The sequence below is a fragment of the Diceros bicornis genome, chromosome X (genome assembly GCF_020826845.1).
Source record: "Diceros bicornis minor isolate mBicDic1 chromosome X, mDicBic1.mat.cur, whole genome shotgun sequence".
Taxonomy (NCBI): Eukaryota; Metazoa; Chordata; class Mammalia; order Perissodactyla; family Rhinocerotidae; genus Diceros; species Diceros bicornis.
In genome coordinates this window covers 33,362,041-33,382,638 of record NC_080781.1, presented here as the reverse complement: position 1 = coordinate 33,382,638, position 20,598 = coordinate 33,362,041, and the positions used below count along the sequence as shown (strand labels likewise).

The 20,598-nt window shown below is 39.6% G+C and overlaps 1 protein-coding gene and 1 pseudogene across 1 annotated transcript in view; both read right to left on the bottom strand.

Annotated features, from left to right (window-relative positions):
• Positions 1-20,598, bottom strand: part of OTC (ornithine transcarbamylase) — a 60,474-nt gene that overhangs the window by 20,379 nt on the left and 19,497 nt on the right. Inside the window, exon 4 of the mRNA XM_058535210.1 lies at positions 16,220-16,307. Coding sequence (XP_058391193.1) covers positions 16,220-16,307 — 88 coding nt within the window. The remainder of the gene's footprint in view (positions 1-16,219; positions 16,308-20,598) is intronic.
• Positions 12,402-12,523, bottom strand: LOC131400645 (thymosin beta-4-like; annotated as a pseudogene).

The following is a 20,598-nucleotide window of genomic DNA, read 5'->3' as shown; positions in this document are numbered from 1 at the left end:
AAAAGATGTGAATGACCTAATCTCAAAGAATGATCCTTAAAACTGAATTAATTTAACTTTATGAAATTCACTATATTGTCTTTATTTTCCTTATTTTACCACTTCTGATGAAAAGTTCTCATGGCAGGGCATCAGTGGAGAAGTCAAGATTTAGAAACCAGTGCTCTGAACTATCTTATCACATTGTATATATTGTAGCATGAAAGAGGTGAATAAGAGAGCCACACTAGAGTTTCTCTTACAAAACAGGTGATGTTTGATGGTTGACTAAGACAGGGGTTTTCAATTTCTTTGTGTGTGTGTGAGGAAGACTGGCCCTGAGCTAACATCTGTGCCCATCTTCCTCTATTTTGTATGTGGGATGCCACCACAGCATGGCTTGATAAGCAGTATGTGTGTCTGCCCCCGGGATCTGAACCTGCAAACCCTGGGCCACCGAAGCAGAGTGCGCGAACTTAACCACTATGCCACTGAGCCGGCCCCTAGGGGTTTTCAAATTTTGCTGCACCAAAAGTTACCTGGAGAGTTTTTAAAACTCTTGATGCCTAGGCCATAATCTCTAACAATTACATCAAAAAATAGAATCTTTAGGGGTGAGACCTAGGGATCAGTAATTTTAAAAACTTTCCAGGAGATTCCAATGTGCAGTCAAGGTTGAGAACCAAAGCTAGCGCCTCATCCTCAGATCAATAGCATCAGCATCACCTGGGAGCTTGTTAGAACTGCAGAATCAAAGACCCCACCTGGATTTACTCACTCAGATTCTGCATTTTTAACAAGGTTTCCAGGTGATTTATTTGCATATTAAAGTTTGAGACTCCTAATAAAGAGGGAATTGAGGCCACCATATATATATATATTTGTGTGTGTGTGTGAGGAAGATCAGCCCTGAGCTAACATCCATGCCAATCTCCCTCCTTTTGCTGAGGAAGACCGGCTCTGAGCTAATATCTATTGCCAATCCTCCTCCTTTTTTTTTTCTTCCCCAAAGCCCCAGTAGATAGTTGTATGTCATAGTTGCACATCCTTCTAGTTGCTGTATGTGGGACGCGGCCTCAGCATGGCCGGAGAAGCGGTGCGTCGGTGCGCGCCTGGGATCCTAACCCGGGCCGCCAGCTGCGGAGCGCACGCACTTAACTGCTAAGCCACAGGGCCGGAGGCCACCATATTTTTGAAAGTACCATCCATTCTTTTCTTAGAACCCTAACCAGGCCAAAAAAAAAAAAGAAAATCAAGAAATAGCAGCCCACAAAGACAGAGGACTTTGTCCACAATATCATTGGCAGGAAGTGCTTTCTAGTTCAATTGAAGGAAAAAGGCATCTCAAATCCTGAGAATGAATAATCCACTCCCTTCCATTAAGGCCCCTCTCATTAGAGTAACCAGCTACCCTGACCTATCTGATGCCCTAAGGCAATGGTTCCCAAACTTGGGTGTATATCAGAACTAAGTGAAGAACTAATAAACTGCAGAGGCCCAAGCTCCTGAAATAGGGTAGAATCTGGGTCATTGTACTTTTACCAAGTTTTCCGAGTAACTCAGATAACTTTTCAAAGTTTGAGAACCACTGTCCTAAGGCATAGGCTATTTATGTCAAGAGAATTTTAAATCTTCTCCCCTTTCTTTGAGATCTTAATTCAAATTCCTTTCCCAGTACAGATATACTGATGTGTCATACTGTAGAAAGCAGGCTTTTAACTCTATCATGGGAAAGTAACTTGGAGGTTTTTGCTGTTAGTGCTATCAAGTCGATTCCTATTCCTAGCGACCCTGCGTACAGCAGAGCGGAACCCTGCCCAGGCTTTTTGCGTCATCCTCTCATCTTCTGGCACTGTTTCAGACAATGCTCTGCTGCTATTCATAGGGTTTTCATGGTCAGTTTTTTTGGAAGCGGGTGGCCAGTTCTTTCTTCCTAGTCTGTCTGAAAGCTGTCCACTATGTGTGACCCCGCTGCTATTTCAAATCCCGATGGCATCACTTTCAGCATCACAGTAACAGGAAGCTCCCACAGTATGACAACCAACAGACAGGTGGTGTGGTTCCCTGACCCAGAAACAACACCAGGCCATGGCAGTAAGAGCGCCGAATCTTAACCACTAGATCACCAGGGCTGGCTTAGATGGAGGTAGATATCCCAATAAGGTCTATAATTATAATCAATTATCAATTCCCTATTTCAGGAGAATTGGTTGATTTTATGATACCAAGAATCCTATGAGAGAGAGGTAGAGGGGTTTGACCCCAAAGGACTTCTTTAAATATGTATCACTTCCTAAAGTGTGTACAGATAGGATAAAAAATATGGATTAACCATTGCAGTTGGCCTTCTGCAATCTCATAGAAAAACAGATCTGACTTCTATTGTAGCCTTTCAAGTAATTTTAGGGAGCTAGGACCATGCACTGCCAACTTCTTACGGTTTTCATGAACTTTACAACATGTTGTTGAGTTTTGCTAGATTTAGTGTGTATCACATATAAACGTAATCTTAACCTCATAGATGAGGAAACCAAGGCCTTTGAAAACCTTGAAATAATTAGAGCAAAGTTAGGAAAGAATAAAGAAAGATAAAGCTGAAAGAGGGAAACACTAGGGGAGCAAATGGAGAAGTGAATGCCCTATACACATGAGCTTTTCAGAAAGATTGAAAAAGGGCACTTGTTGTGGTTCCCTCCCTTGAACAATCCCAAGAGCTCTTGAAGCAAAGCAGTCAAAAGGCAAGCGTGCATTTACTTGCCCTGTTTATAGTGTGGAGCTGGTATCCCTGGAACCTCTGTGGTATAACCTCATGGGAGAGTGCCTGGTCTGCTTTATTGAGGTTGCCCAAAACCTCCTAGAAAAGAAATTCTCAACCTTGGCTGCACATTAATATCACTGTGTAGCTGTAAAAAATCCTGATGCCATATTCTGCCCTTTGGAAGGTTAAATTAGAAGCTATGGAGGGGGGTTCACATCAATATTTTTAAAGCTCCTCAAGTCATTCCAATATGAAGACAAGGCTGAGAACCATTGTCCTAGAAAATAGAGGGAGAGAAGAGGTGGGAGGGGAGTGAGATACTCTGCTGCTGGATGAAACAATGATCAATGTCGAGGAGGAAAGTCTTAGTGGCAGCTGGAATCCCATATTCTAAGAAAAGTAAGGGATAACAACATGATATGTTATACTGGAAAAAAAGAGCTCTTATACACCTATAAAGGAAGCATTTTCCTTTCAGCTCAGTCACTACCAAGAGCAGTCGCATGGCAGTAGCACTAGCTATAATCTCCCCCAACCCCTCAATACTTGTAAGTATCCCTAGGTTTGATCTTGATCTTAATGTTATTCTATACAAAAAAGAAACTGGCAACTATTAGAGGATAGTCAATTTCATGTCCTTGGGCAGGATAAAATCAGTGTAGGTCTGTTAACACCCTGCTGTTGCCAGGAAGCAAAAGTGATTTTAAAAATGGCAGGGGGTTGGGGCTTGCCCGGTGGCGTGGTGGTTAAGTTTGTGTGCTTCAGCAACCCAGGGTTCGCTGGTTCACATCCCAGACGTGGACCTACACGCTACTCATCAAGCCATCTGTGGCAGCATCCCATATACAAAATAGAGGAAGATGGGCACAGATGTTAGCTCAAGGCCAATCTTCTTCAGCAAAAAAGGGGAAGATTGTTAATGGATGTTAGTTCATGGCCAATCTTCCTCATCAAAAAAAAAAAAAATGTCAGGGGCAGTGCTAAAAGGAAAAAGAACCAACTTAAAGGAGCTCCCATTTGTCAAGTTGTGATCATTTATAGTAATAAAAATCATCAAATAAAACAAGTTTTGCTTGTAAAAGGCCATGATGCTCATAAGGAAAGAGTTAATATAAAGAAAAGGTACAAAAATATAATTGTAATATCAAAGAAGAGTGACTATTACCAGGTACATTTAAATTTATTTACTTAAATAAGTAGGAAAGTGTTTATATATAACTGTATAGATACAGATAGGTATTCTGTGGGTTTTTGTTAAGTATATTTCTGTTCATAAAGTATAGGTATGTACCATTTTTCATGTGTGTAAACCACAAAGAATGAACATAACTTATAAGCCAAATAATCCTAGAAGTAGTAGAAACTATAATATAAATGGACAGGCCTCATCAGCATTTGTGGTCTTATATAAAGTGAAGTAGAAGAGGAGTCTAGCAGTTAACTAGCACCAGTTGCCATATACAATTTCAAATTAGAAAGACAATACAACCATTTATTCCAAAATAATAACTTAGTTACCTGTCCTGAAGAAGAAATCTAAATTTTCAGACTCACTTTCCTGTCTCCCTGGGAATGAAACCTCTTGATGACCCAACTAATTATTAAAAAATGCGAATAAGAAAGGCATGTATTTTAAAACATTGAAACCAGGCCAGGTTAATATATCATGAAAATATTACGATGGGTCATGTAGTGCCAGAGATTAAAACCAAATAAAACTTAAAGAATATCTCATCTTTTAATTTCTTTAAAAAATCAGAATTTATATGAAAAACAGAAATAAAAATCCTATGGTAGAGAGAATAATGCCCCCCCAAAGATTTCCATGTCCTAATATTCAGAAGCTATGAATGTGTTACCTTACATGGCAAGAGGAATTTTGCAGATATGATTAAATTAAGGATCTTGAAATAGGGATTATCCTGGAGTGGGCCCAAAATAGCTATGCAGCTGGCTTTGAAGAAGGAGGAAGGGAACCATGAGCCAAAGGATGTAGGCAGCCTCTGGAAGCTGAAAAGGGCGAGGGATTGGATTCTCCCCTGGAGACTCCAGAAGGAACACAGCCCTGTGGACTCATTTTGAGACCTCTGACGTCCAGAAGTATAAGATAATGAATTTGTGTTGTTTTAAGTCGCTAAATTTGTGGTAATTTGTTAAAGCAGCAATAGGAAACCAATATAGATCCCGTGATAAAAAGTGAAATTATGTGATAAAATTATATTCAGCCTAGTGGCCAGCAGCTTGAGTTAATTCATCTTGAATTTAGCAACCAGTTCCCACAACCCAACCAAAATTAAATGGTCAGCAATCCACTTAACCTGAATTCCTAGCCTCCTGAGATGACATTTTTTTTTCTTTCCAGTCTGGTAGAATTACTACATAAACACTGAAAAGGTGTAAAAATGGTCTCTTATTGAATTCCTGACAACCCAGCAATGTATAGAAGTTTAAATACCAGGACCATGTAAGGATAAGAATAAAACTAGGAACAAGAATGTAAAACAAAATTAAATCTATGATATGAATAGCATTGTACCCAGTTTTGTTGTTAAAATATTAATCGACTCTGTAATCAATGTGCTATTTTATGTGTATCTTTTCCATCTTAAAATGTTTAGAGCATTCAAGGAAATCTGAAATGCTAATGCTAGGCTTGTGATTAAGTTAAATGTTTGAAAGCATTTGATTAAGTTTGCAATCAATGTTTAAGCAGTTGAGGAGACTTGTTTTGATCATTTAATATGTATTTGACTTATTGGCTATATAAGTAGTATGTGAATATTTAAAGCAATCGTTCTGAAATTTGAACATGCATCAGAATCACCAGGAGGGCTTGTTAGAATGCAGCCAGCTGTGTTTCTGATTCAGTAGGTCTGGGTTGGGGCCCAAAAGAATATGCATTTCTAACAAGTTCCCAGGTACTGTTTATGCTGCTGGTTTGGGGATCACACTTTGAGAACCACTGAGGGATGTTTGCTATTTTATCTTTAACGATGTGCTAAATGTTTGATAAATTCATAAGATTAATATATTGGACTGTAAACAAAGTACAAAGAGTAGGAAATATTCCTATAGGCACAGAAAGCCCCTTGGACATTAAAGCATCTATGAGCTAAAGGGAACACAACAAAGCTTGATAGAAATGCCACTTCAATCCTTCAGCCACAGAAGCCGAAGGAGAAGTGGAATCAATGATATGGGGGAAGAAGAGCAGCTCCCAGCTCCCAGGTTGTTTTCACACTGAAATCACTTGGGGAAACAAATATATTCAAAACCTTTAAATGGACAATTAGTTCATATTATTTTGTCGATGATGTTGCTTTCTACTTTATGTTTCAAGTTGCTATAAATCTTAGAGAAATCACCATTCTTATTTTTCTTCTTCCAGGCTACTAAAAATCTTTAAAAAAAAACCTTTTCACTGGCAAACTGGTAACTAGAGCTGGACTTACAGGCCCATTAACAGTAATCTGGGCTTTATATAGTTCTCCATCAATTTAAAACCCCAGCTTTAAACATTGTAAGAGCTTTGTTATATGTCCTACAAATGAAAGGTTGACAAGTTAAAAATACTCTCTGGCTCTGTAATGACTTTTCATTTTGGTCTCTTTTCATTTCCCTTGAATATATAGAGTTCTGTTTGGCTCCAGTGGATTCCTGCAGCTTTGCAGACTTGGGCATCTGTCAACAATGGTAGCAAAACAGCTTTTGCAAAATTCAAATTACCTAAATTTAAAATTTCTCACACGTATCAGTTTCTTCTGAATATTTAATAGCCAATATTAGTATTTTAAAAATAATTAACAAGTTAAAATATTTATTCAACTTGATTTTGCCTAAATGTTTAAAACATGGTCTATTTTTGCCTGTCATATCTTTTCCTACTGTTTAGAAAAAGGAAAAGTATGGCATAGGACTTTAAATGGAAAGGTGGTTCAGGAGATAAAATGTTAACATTGATTATTTCTGGATGACAGCAGTATTGGTGGTTCTATCTATATTTTTTAAATCTCTTTTAGTATTTTCTAGCATTTTCTACCAAAAGGAGTATTACTGTAATAACCAGAAAAAGCCGTATCATTCGAAAAAGGAAATTTCTCTCAAACGTGATTTTGAAAGTAATTGAAAATGAACTAGGGCTTTTTAGAGTAATGGCTAATTCTTGGCCTTGGTAAAGAAGTGTGCGAGATGAGTCTGGAACATCTTGCCATATCAAAAAGCAAAGGAGTTATCAAAGACTAATAGAGTTATGTCAAAATGACCCAGTAGCCAACTTGAAGACAGATCACATTGGCCAAATAGGGGACAATTTGAGCATCAATAAGAATAATGACTTCAGTGAATTGAAACCTTCAAATATATTAAAATGCATGAGTTTATAAAGATCCTGAAAAACAGAACATTGAGAAGAGTCATAGCAAGACCAATTTCAACTCAATTTAATAATTTTATTTATTTATTTCTTTTTCCCCAAAGCCCCAGTAGACGGTTGTATGCCGTAGTTGCACATCCTTCCAGTCGCTGCATGTGGGACGCGGCCTCAGCATGGCCGGAGAAGCGGTGCGTCGGTACGCGCCCGGGATCCGAACCCGGGCCGCCAGCTGCGGAGCGTGCGCACTTAACCGCTAAGCCACGGGGCCAGCCCTCAACTCAATTTAAAAGAGAACTTTCAGTCAGTTTGTATAAACTCTCGTCAAAATAGTCAGGCTGTATAAAAATGGAACAAGATAGCTCAGTATGTAAAGAGTGCCCTGATACTGGACACTTGCACACAGGCTCAAGGATGATTTTGAAGGAATGCTGTGGAGGAGGCGTGAAAAGGATGGTTGATCTAAATAACCCATAAAGACTCTTCCAACCTCAAGTTTCTATTATTCTTTGATATTTTTTTCCTTTGGTATAAGATCAAAATTTGTTTACGAATTAACTAAAACACCCAGAAGGCCAAAACAAAACAAAAAGTACCGTAAGCAAAGTCCCCCATGGCCCCAGGAAGTCCTGATGCAGAGTCTGTGTAGTTGGGTGAACAGATACTTAAAAAAAAAAAAAAAAAAAGGCACCAATAGTGTATTGGGCCAGATGTTAAGAGCAAACATGGATATCCATGAGATGGAAAATCACAGCAATGCTGATGCTCTTAGAAGGAGTCGACTTGTTCCTAAACTATTGGAATATAGTAAATGTGTTGCAAAAGTCAAAGGCAAACAAATTGTATTCTCATAGGGTCCTGCCGTGCATTTTTCCTTTTTCTCTTCATCCTGCCTTGAATCAGACTGTGTGTTCTCTAAATTCCAGTTTGTTATCAATGATATCTCCTATCAGTTGAATAGCTGACTGGCAAAAAGTGGCAAGAATTTTTGGCTGTACATAATGACACCATAGAGAACCCTGTAATCATTAAAAAATGGATGTTTCTTCTTTTTATTTTTTTATCAAAGCCAGCCAAGGCCCTAGAGGAGACATAGACTTTATCCCCAGTATAAATTGGTCAAGGAATAACTTGCTGACTGAGTCTCCCTCCAGGAGGAATATTCCAGTGCTCTGGTATTTCTGCCCAGGTTACAGTTTTAGTTATATCAATATCAGAATGATGAGGAAACAAGATAATACCTTCAACAAACCTCGATGGGCTCCTCTCAAATGGGCTGGTGTTGGAAGAAGCCCAGAGATGTTGAATGAAATTGCCATGTGCAATTTGTTCACGAAGGCTTCTATACTGGTCAGATTATTTTGACTGAGATGTTAGTTCCTAGTTTTGAGGACTCCAGAGATAAATGGATAGGGCATGATGGCATTCAAAATGGCCTCTCCAAAATGTGCTGTAGGAATTTCAGTGTTAGGTCAGTGTAAGCTGACTAGGAGACCACAGAGATGGCCAGAATTGAGTCAGAGCTTGTCCTGAAATTGAATTAGGCCGTAACTTGATTCAATCAACATTGCTTGAATTTCTTCTGTGTGCCTGTCCTTTACAAGCATTACGTCCTTTATCCTCATATATTCATTGAGAAAAGTATTCATCTCTCCAATTTTCAGCTGAGGAACCTAGGACTCAGAAGCAACTGGTCCAAACCACAGGGCCAATGTGGTATAAACTGTGACTTGTACTGAATCCCAAGCCTGCTTTGATGCCCCTGCTCTTTACACTATGGCAAACTGCCTCTAAACTATGAATATATTATAGCTTGTGCTTTGAAGGACTGGCTTTTTTTACCATTTACACAAGGACTTACAACTGCCATGCCTACCAGCTTCTTGGTGACCTCTGTAAAGATTCATGGAGATATCATATTTCCTATTAGATACCAATTTATTAGTACCTAATTAGGTATATATTTCCCATTAGGTGCCAGTATTTTAAAACATTTTACTAAGAAACCTAAGAAAGATTACCTTTTTTGGTGTTAATATCATTGGTATAAATACCTTAATAACAGTTTTTTTAGCTTTTCAAATCATTCCTTTCAATGTGACAATGCCTCACTCCTCTTGAGGACCGTGGTTCGTCCACAAATCCCTCTGTAACTTCCGTTATTTGAGCTATCAGAATGACAATGATTTGAAACCCTTCCATGTTGTTGCAGGAACATGTGGATGTGTGGTTGTGTAGTGGTTTGAATGGTGTCCCCCAAATTCATGTCTACCTGAAAACTCAGAACGTGACCTTGTTTAGAAGAAAGGTCTTTGCAGATGTAGTTAGTTAAGATGAGGTCATACTGGAGTAGGATGGGCCCTAAATCCAATGATTAATGTCCTCATAAGAAGATGAGAGGATATACAGAGACGTACAGAGAAGAAGCCCAGGTGAAGACGGAGGCAAAGTTTGGAATGATGCATCTACGAGCCAAGGAATGCCAAGGATTTCTGAGAGCCACAAGAAACTAGGAAGAGACAAGGAAGGATTCTTCCTTAGAGCCTTCAGAGGGACCGTGGCCTTGATGACACATTGATTTTGGAGTTCTAGCCTCCAGAACAGTGAGAGAATAAATTTCTGTTGTTTTAAGCCACCAAGTTTGTGGTAATTTATATGGCAGCCTTAGGAAATGAATACAGTAGTTTGTGCTGATTTTCCTTTCTACTAGTTTTATATTGGCAGGACACATTTTAGCAATCACTACCATAAGTAAATTACATCTGTAGGGAAAGTAATTAGAGTAGAACAACGTTACATTACTTGGTTTTATATGGAACCTTTCATACACATGGTTCCTGAAGCTACATTACTAAGTACTGCATTAAAGTGAAAATGACTGTGAAGCTATTATGCACCTTTCAATAGTGGACTCAGGGCATTAGGCATGAACAGCTGTCATTATGGAAGAAACAGAAAGCCTTGAAGCTGGAGTGATAATGTCCCACTGCTGTTGCTAAGTTCCATCCAATTTTAAACTTCCAAAGAATCAGTGATCTAAGTCATGCTAAGGTGTCACTTCTGGTGTTACAACTAAAAGGACAAGCCCAGAGCAAAGAAAAAAATAGAACATCCAACTCTAAACCACAGTAGAGCACCAGAGAATTGACAGAGAAAACACCCTCAAATCTGAAGCAAATTTAACTGAATATATATGTATATGTTTTGTGTTTTCTGATATGGTAGGGGGTAGAAAAGAGTTGCTAAGAGGGACTTCTCAAAAGAAGGATGTGAGTAATGGTTGATTCTATCTGATGGGAGCCTGGCCCTATAGGGATTGACACTGAACTGAGGAAACAACTCAAATCCTCCCATGAGTACAGGATACACTCCTTTACCAGTTAGAGTATATGTAGGTAAAGGACATTTCACAAAATTCAGAAGAGAGATGAGAGCCCAGTTGTGCAGAAAAGAGTTAACATAGCAGTCTTGAGATGGCTGTCTTCTAAAGGCCTGCTTACAAGCCCTTGGCCCTTGGCTGGCGTCTGGGAACTTAGACTTTGGGAGAGTTTCCACCATTCGTAGAACTAATAAGGGTGGCTCACTGTGCCTAAACTGTTTGTATAAGCACTATGGATTATGCTGAACACCTACATTTCTTCTGGGAGTCTGGAATTTGGGAATGTGCCAGGCAGAGGGTACATAAGTGACCAGCCCCCAATAAAAACTCTGGGCACTGAGTCTCTAATAGGCTTCCCTGGTAGACAACATTTCATATGTGTTGTCACAAATCATTGCTGGGGGAATTAACATGTCCTGTGTGACTCCATAGGGAGAGGACACTTGGAAGCTCGTGCCTGGTCTCCCCTCGACTTGGGCCCATGTGCTGATTGTGCTTTGTATCCTTTTTTTTGTGATAAATCTTAGCCGTGAATACAATTACATGCTGAGTCCTGTGAGTTCTAACAAATCATCGTCAAACCTGGGGGTGATCTCAGGAACCATAGACACACCAGCTCCTCAACAATATCAGCTGACAGCTCCATCTCAGTGCTCCCCTTCACTCCCCACTAGCACCCTCTGACTACACAACACTCAACTCATACTTAGCTAAGGAGAATTCACCCAAATATTTTGAAGAGTGAACAGGTTTTATTATTGTAATCAAGAAGGAAAAGAGCAATACATTTTATTTTGAATGTGTATTTAGGTTTTATACTCCCTGATCTGATTATATTTTTCCTTCCTTTGGTGGCTGAGACAGGACCAACTTGTAAGGGTACTTTGTTTTTTGTTTTTTGTTTGCTGAGGAAGATTTTCCCTGAGCTAACATCCAGGCCAACCTTCCTCTATTGTTTTTAGTATGTGGGCCACCAGCACAGCATGGCTGCAAACAGTGGTGTAGGTCCATGCCCAGGAACCAAACCCAGGCCACCGAAGTGGAGCATGCTGAACTTAACCACTAGGCAACCAGGGCTGGCCCGGTACTTTTAAAAAAAAATTTCTGACTTAAAATATGCTTATTTGCATATTTTAAAACATTGCTGGCTTTCCTTCTGTTTCTGAATACATCAAGCTTTTTCTTGCCTTAAGCTTTTATCCAGCAGTTTTTTCTGTATGCGATGCTCTTCCCACAGCTTTGCATACCTGGCTCTGTCTTTTCAATGAGTTCTTAACTGTCACCTCCTCAGAGAGCCCTTCCCTGACCACCAATCTAAGGCAGCCTCCAGCCCACCCACAGATCACCGTGCTTTAGCTTCACCACAGCACTTATTTCAACCTGCTATTCTGTTTATGCTTTATTTATTTGTTTGGTGAAAGCCTCCTCCCTCCAGAATATAATTTCCACTTGAACAAGAATTTTGTTTGATTTGATCAGCATTTTGTTCTCAGTGCTAAAACAATTCCTGGAAGAAAAACTAGGCTTTCAATAAATATTTTAGAATAAATGAATAATTAAATCATTTGAATAAATAAGTGACACTTTAGAAATTGCATTTAACAGCTTTCAAGAGACTGGTCTAATTTTGACTTTTTTTCTGTTGCCACATTCACTGTATTTCCCCTCAGGTTCTTCTTCCACCAATGTGCAGTCACATTTTTATTCCACCAGGCCCCCAAAGCAGCCAGACAGGCAGATGGAGAATCAACACCGTCAATCAGTGTCAGATGTGCACTATTCTCTTGATTTGAAAGGGCCAGCACTGTCATTTAAACATCATCCCATCTCTTTGCATCTTACAAAGTTTAATTCTACAAAAAGCAAGGAGGCAATTGCTCTGGATTGTGTGGTGCCTATCAGCAGGGTAGATGTCATTAAGATTCACTTCCTTGCTTCTCCTGTCCAATTGCTTCTGTGAAAGGCAGTGGATTTCTCTTGTCTTCTTCAATTTAGATTTATTGAATTTCTGAATCTCAGCCATATCTTGTTTGTCAGATATTTTGGCAGATTAAGCAGTAATGGGGTGCACAAAAGAAAGTCAGATTTCCACAGTAGCTACTCTATCCCCCTGTCTGGTATCCCCCATCTCCCATTCCAGCCTCTTCTGATATAGCATTATCCTTATTTTCCTTGTACCCTGACGATTTCTTCCTGCCCCTCCCTAACTGCACCTGTCCTCAAGGTTTATCCTTCTGCAATTCTCCCACAATGACACCCTAGAGCTCATTTTCTACCACTGAGTTTATGCTCCTATTTGTCCAGCTCTCAACTTCACTCAAGGTCTTTATCTCCAATGCCTTGTGGACATCGGTACTTGGAGATTCAACCTTTAATGCAATATGTTCAATACCTAATCTACCATTTTCTCCCCAAAGCAGAAACTCCTTTCATTTTCCTGCTTGTGCTAATATATACATGTATATTTTAAGAATAACAAATCTGAAATCATTTTGCCTCCACTATCAATTACCCTTCACAATCAGTTAGTGGGAAACCATATAAATATTTTATTAGCTGTCCCTTTACCATTTCCTTCACTACCGTGCTAGCCTAGATTGATAGCACAACAGCCCAGGAGTACTACACAACTTCCCAATTCAGGGTCTCTCAAAGTGTGGTCCAGCCACATTTGCAGCAAAATCATTTGGGGATCTTGTTAAAATATAGATTCCCAGACACCGTCTGAACCCTAACCTGCAGAATTAGAAGTTCTGAATGTGGGGCCCAGAATTCTGCATTTTAACAAGTTCCACAACATAATTCTTTTACTAGTTTTAGAGCTCTTGAAATTAACTTCTCTACCTCCTATTTCTACCCTGCTCCAAATTACTCTGCATCTGTTAGACATAGTTTACATTGGGACACACTTCTGTTTAAGGACTATGACTTTATATCTAATACATTTGCATGCATTTGAGAGTATAAAGTGGACCTTAAGGATCAGAACTCCCTCATTGTAGAGAAAAGGAAACTAAGATTCAGAGAATTTCACCTACGGAGGTCACAGAGTAAGTAAGTGGCAAAGCCTGAACTGGATCTCAAGTCTTATGACTTGCAAGCTATACAGAAAAGAGTTAACATAGCAGGCCTGACTTTGAAAGTTCTGCTTGTAAGTTTGGCCCTTGGATGGCATCTGGGAACATCTATTTGGGGAGAGTTTCTGCCCTTCCCAGGACTGATAAGAGTGGCTCACTGAGTCTAAAATGTTTTTAAAAACAATATGGTTTAAAATGAACACCAGCTTTCCTTCTGGGAGTCTGGAATTTGGGTACATATCAGACAGAGGATGCTGTGTGACTATCTCCCAATATAAGCACCGGGCACTGAGTGTCTAAGGAGCTTCCCTGAATGGCAACATTTCACGCATGTTGTCACAACTTGTTACCAAGGGGACTATGTGTGTCCTGAGTGACTCCACTGGGAGAAGACTCTTGGAAGCTTGCACCTGGTTTCCCTTAGACTTCACCACATTCGCCTTTTCCCTTTGTTGATTTGTGTTGATTGGTTACTTTCACTGTAATAAATCATAGCCATGAGTATGACTATATGTTGAGTCCTGTGAATCCTCCTGGTGAGTCATCAAACATGGGGGTGGTCTTGGGGACCTTGTAACACATGAGCAAATGCTTTCCACAACTCATTTCACTCTCTCTCTAATGGGCTGTATAGAAGAGGCAGTAGGAGTAGTCAACAGCATGGTCTTAAAAAAAAACAGCGTGATTTAAATCCTAACTTAGCTGCTGAGCTCCATTACTTCTCTGAGTCATGGTTTCATTGTCTATAAAATTGGGCCAATAATACTTACTTTGTAAGATTTTTACAAAGATTTAGCGGTAATAGTACAAAAAGTCCATTGCATACACATTTTAAGGAGGAGCTATTATTTTCATGTAGAGTCTTTTGGATAAGAATGAATGATCAGAAATAATTCTATAGATCTGATTTTATGTATCCATGTATTCATGTAGCAGTGGAACTAATTATATGGACTAAAAGGTCCCAATCATGTTAGAACTTGTGAGCAGATTGTTTTTCTCAGGATCTGTGTAGACCTCCTCTAAGAACTTACAGTGGGAATTGTTGTGTGGAGAGCAAGCACAGAAAAGAACATGTTTATACTCATCCTCAGCTTTCAGTCCATGCTTGGCTATTTGTCTCTTGCTTTTGGGGTCCCACCCACTCCACTGATTTCTGGGCCCTGACCTCTTTCTGGGTGCCAATCTGCACTCCTTAACTCTTTATTGAATGCTCAGCTATTCCTCCAACTGTACCGTTTTCCAACCACTAGTTCACACACAACTCATTCCCCATCATTCACTTAGTCTTATATGGAGGATCCCCACTGGAATTTCTCTCCTGGCTGTACCCCTGGCTTCATCCCTTAACCAGACTGTAATATTTGCTCTTGAATAAAGTATATTTCACTTTTGTGAAAGCAGGATTATTAGGTAAATATAATCCCAGTCAGTGGCAAGATATTTGGAAAGAAAACTCATTTATGTTTGTTTATTCTTTCTGTCCCTTGCATCCAGATGATGAATACAACAATTCTTCTTAGTACTAACATTGTCCCATCTGAAATAATGTAACTAAGGGTTTAAAAATGAGTTATTTGAAATCTCTTCAGCAATTCAAATAAGTTGGATTCTTTAGTATATAATAGGGTAGCTGCCATAAAAAGCAGACAATGTATGCAAGGAGTTACTTTATGGTGCATCATTTTCAGAAAAAAATCATTAGTCTTTGATATCAAGGGCAAACTATTTAACAAAGATATTTGCTCTGGATTTCTCAACCAGACATGATACAATGTTGAGAGCGTTGCACGGGGAGTCACGGAGCCTATGTTTCAGTCTTTTACTATGGTACAGTGGTTAAGAGCATTTTCCCATCTCTACTTTCATCTAGGTAGAGTTGAGCTACTAGTACTTGCCAATGGAATGTGATTGGAAGTGATTGTGGTACTTCTCTGCTAAGGTGGTTTTGAAGGAAGTGTCCCTTCTCCATGCTCTCTTTCCCTAGCTCCTGGCTGGATGTTGACACCCAGAGTGACCTCAGAGGCCACATATTAAAGATGGCAGAGCCACTCTCATCCAGAGTCCCTGAATGGCCACATAAATAATCAGTCCTTCCCTTTTACCAATCAGGAACATCTGCACTATGTTAAGGCATTAACATTTTGAAGTTTTCTGTTATAGTAGCTAGTATGTCCCTAATTAAGTTGTTTTACCTCTTTATGCCAATCTGTTTGGGTTGTTATAAGGATTAAGTGAGTTAGAACCACGGCTGACAGATAATAAATGCTCAATAAATGTTAGCTATTGCTATTATTGCCTGCTCCGATGTTAACTAGTTATGAGTCATTGAACATGTCAATTTCTCTGGACCTCCATTTCTTCAACTGTAAAATCATCATGCTTGATGATTTCTAAGTTTTCCTAAGTTTGAAAGTTTATAAATAGAAAGCTCTTCAATTTGATGAGCAAAAAATTATCTTAACCCCTGGAAAGTGACCAGAGGATGTGGGAGAGGCATTCAGAACATCAGATAAAGAGGGAAAGAAGGAAAACAGAGAACACTACAAAGGACACTGAGAGAAAAAAAAAACATTATTTAAAGAGATGCATATCTTCTTTTTGAAATTTATCCATCAAATCTGAAATAAGCTTTAGAAAGAAGAAGATTTACAAACCGGGCTGTGTCTGTGAGACTTTCGTTCACACCCAAATGAATATCTTCTGTGGTAAGAAAACAAGGGTGTCCTCCCAGAAGTGCAAAGCCTACAATAAAAGAAAGAGAAAAAGAGAACTGAAATAGGAAACAAAATTATGAGGAATTGGCACCATCTCAATTAAAAAGTCAAAATCTTTAAAGCTCTCCAACCTCTTTGATAGGGAATTCCCAGGCAAAGCAAAATGAGGAATGGAGGGAAGTAGATGAAATTTTTTGTACAAGCACTCAACTCTCCTCAGATGTGTGCCCATTTCTTCACCCTCTTGTTCAGAACCTGGCAATAATAGAGCATTGTGCCCTTTTGGAGGCTATGCCTAGTTTTGATTCTTTAAAATACATAATGATGTCTGTCCATGCAGGAAAATGGAAAAATGAACTATAGTATGGGATACCATGGATTACAATGGAATGCTAATCAGTAATAAAAAGGAATGAACTACTAATACACACAACATGGACGAATCTCACAAACATTATGCTGAATGAAAGAAGCTAGACACAAAAGAGTAGATAATGTATAATTCCATTTGTTTGAAGTTCTAGAACAGGCAAAACTAACATAGAGTGCCAGAAATTAAAATAGTAGTTGCTTCTGGAGGGGGTGATTGACTGGGAGGGAGCATTGGTGAACTTTCTGGGGTAATGGGAATGTTTTATACCTTGATAGAGTTTGTAGGTTACATGGGTATATGTATTCTTTAACACTGATTGAGCTGCACACTTAATATCTGTGTGTTTTACTAGATATACATTATACCTTAATTAAAAAAAATTGAAAATAAAGTAAGCATTGGAATGACAGTTTCAGCAAAGCCAGCAAAGTCAAAGGGTCATTCTACTGTTTTATTTATCCTCCGACCAAGACGAAGCTAAACACCACTCGTGTATTACCCTCACCACTTTCAACCTCCACAGAATGTGAGATTATTTCGGACATCTGAGCAGATGATGGCTCCTGCCCCACCCTCACAGCACATTCCATTAGTCCGAGGAGGATGACACAGAGAGCGGTCTGCCTTAAGCCACAGCTAAACTCTGTGGGCACAAGCAGAGACCTTTTATCACACGCCCTGGGGCAAAATTATGGGAAATGGTGACATCCAATCAGAACTTTACTGTCTCATTTGAGACAGGTTCAATAGGCAGGCTTTCCTCAATACACAATGTAAAGGCAAATAAGTGTAATTACAAGATAGAGACTTGTTCGAGGAATTATGCAAACATTACTTTTTTTCCTCCTTGTTGTAATATACCTAATTTATCTTTTGGGAAATATGCCACAGTCACAATTTTCTAATCCCATCTGTTTCCCATGAGAAAGGAGAAAATCATCAATTGCATGGTGAATTGCAGGAGGAGGGATTTTAGACCCATGAAGGGGAATTTGACCCAAAATCTCATGAAACACCCCACTGAAGCCTTAATACATTTTGAATAATGCAATTTGAATATGGACAGGTATTAAATGATATTAAGGAATCATTTTTGTTAGGTGTGATGATATTGTAGCTATATAGTAAAATATCCCTGTTTATTTAAAATATGCATACTGGTGTATTTTGGGATAAAATGTCATTATAGCTTAAATTTACTTTAAAATGCTTCAGCAACAAAAATGAATAGATAAATCAAAGGAGCGACATATTAACAGTTGTTAGATTGATGTAAGGAGTATCTATGTGCTAATTATGTTAATGTCTCTACTTTCTGTTTATTTGAAATCTTTCTTAATTAAAAGTAAAACTCAAAAAAATCCACAACAAAACAGTAGTCCTCATTTCTGTTACTGCATAAAATGAAATAATTATATTCCACCTATTTTATACTTAAAAGTGTTCTCTTAGATATGCCCAGCCCAAATAGGTTTTAGCTAGAGGCCACTGTATTCTGACTGTAGCAATGACTATTCACAGATATCTACCATGTGCTGGCACTTTATGAACATTGTTCCATTGAATCCTTCACTCTGACAAAGAGCACAGTAGATATTATTGTAAGAATTTTTAGACAGAGGTTCTGAGAGTCAAAGAGTCTAAAAACTTGTTCAAGGTTGTTTTTAAGAACCTATAGCCCTAGGGCTTCCCGCAGGGGAGCCAGCCCCTGAGTCAACTTACAATGGGATCTACTGAGACATGACAACATAGTGAAACTGGACTCAGTCTTCTTCATCTGGAAAATCAGGCAGTTTGCCTAGAGCCCTAAGATCAATTGCAGATCCAACGTGCTACATCCCAGGTGGAATGAGAGAACATGAAACACATTAACACCCTACTTGCTATGAGTTCTGTAATAAAGAGTCTGACTCCATTTACATTTGACTGCTACCAGCTTTCAAGCCCACCATCACTCTCCCTTCTCCTTCTGCCCTATATCTGGGCAAGCTGATAAGACAGTGCAGATGCTCCCTCCTTTGGCACTAGCAGGAGGATCAAACTACAAGCCTATGCATGGGAATCCTCACCCCAGCCGCACTCCCTAACCACAATAACAGCCCAGGCCAGTAACATTTCCCCACTCTCTAATGCCACTTTTGGATCAGCTTAGGAGCCAGCCCTACTCTCTCCAGAAAGCCACATTATGTGAGTAATAAAACTTTTCATACTCTCTTAGTGCATGTATGGTGTCCTCACTGTCAACAATCAAACCAAATTTTGGTGGGAGGCACATCTTGTCTCTGTGGAGTGACCACAACAGGTCCTGGCCTCATAGCATTATTCTAAAATTTATTCACTCATTCTAAAGTTATGCACCTTGTGCTGTTCTAGGCACTGGGAAAAGCATCGTAAACAGCAAGGCACAAGTCCCCGCCTACATGGAACTTTCATTCTAGTGGGGAGAGACAGATAATAAACTGAATGAGTAAATTAAATATCTTGTGTGTTAGATGTTGGTAAGTGCTATAAGAAAAATAGAGCAGGGAGGGAGGATAGGGAATGCAAGGAATAGGAGCTGTAATTTTAACATGGTCAAGGAAGCCACGTTGAAACATACTAGACAGTGGGAAGAGCATGTCCTGAGGTCCGGAGGAAGGGTCATGACTGTTGGGTTCAAGGCACTACAAGGAGGTTGGTGTGTAAGGTGCAGAGTGTGTGAGGAGGAAGGTAGTAGAAGGTGAAGCTGCAGAAGGAAGGTAGGGAGGAAGCAACAACTTTGACTTTTGTCTGAGTAAGATGGGAAGCTACTGGAGGGTTGGAGCAGAGGAGTGACATGATTGGACTTATGTTTTAATAGAATGTCTTTGAAGGTACAAGGGCAGAAGCAGGGAGACCAGTCAGGAGACTATTGCAAAAATTCGGGTGAGAGTTGATAGCTTGGAGTGGGGTGGTAGCAGCTGACGTGATGAGAAAATGATTGGATTCTTGATGTATTTTCAAAGTAGAGCCAGCACTCAGCTGATGACTTTGCTTCCGACCTCACTGAAAACATGGTAGCAATCAGAGAGCTTCCAGATTCTACCACCCCATTTCCCCACCTGCCAGCATCTGTACCCATATATTCTGCTTTCCTCCCTGTTAAGCACAGATGAGCTTTCCATGCCCCATGTATGCGCTAGAAGCCAGACTCCCTTGTCTACTCAAGGATGTTGCTCTAGCAATTCTTCCGTTTCTCTGTTACGTTACCTACACCTTGAATTGATCATTCTCATTTTTTCACTCATTAATAAAAAACAAATGCAAACTTTCTCTTGTTCTTATTTCCCTGCTAGGTATCCCTTTTTAATTCTTTGCTCTCTTTGCAGCAAAACTCTTTGTTTTTTCTTTCTCTCTTTAGTTCTTCTTTTCTCATTTCCCTCAAACCTATTCCCATAAGGCTTTGGCCCTCTGATGCTGCACCAAAACTCCTCTCACCAAGGTTACCAATGTCCTTCACGTTGCTACATCTAGTGGCCATTTCAGTTCTCATTTTTCTTGACTTAGCAGCATTTAACAAAGTTGTTCACCACCTTCTCCTTGATAAACTTTCTTCACACACTCTCCAGGATACCACACCTTTTTGCTTTCACATCTACCTTGCTAGTTGCTCCTTCTCAATCTCTATTGCTGGTTCCTTCTCTTTTCCTTGACCTCTTAATGTTGATGTGCCTCAGGACCAGTCCTTGGTCCTCTTTTCTCCAGCTACACTCATTCCCTTTATAATTGTATCCAGTCCCGTGGCCATAAATGCCATCGATATGCTGATAACTTCCAAATATCTCTAGGCCAAATCTCATTCCCATACTCCGAACTAATATCCAATTGCCTTTTCAACATCTTCGCTTGTGTGTCAACAGACATCTCAAACTCAATGCTTCCAAAACTGAACTCCCCCTCTTCCCCTCCATCCTGATCCCCCTGCTCC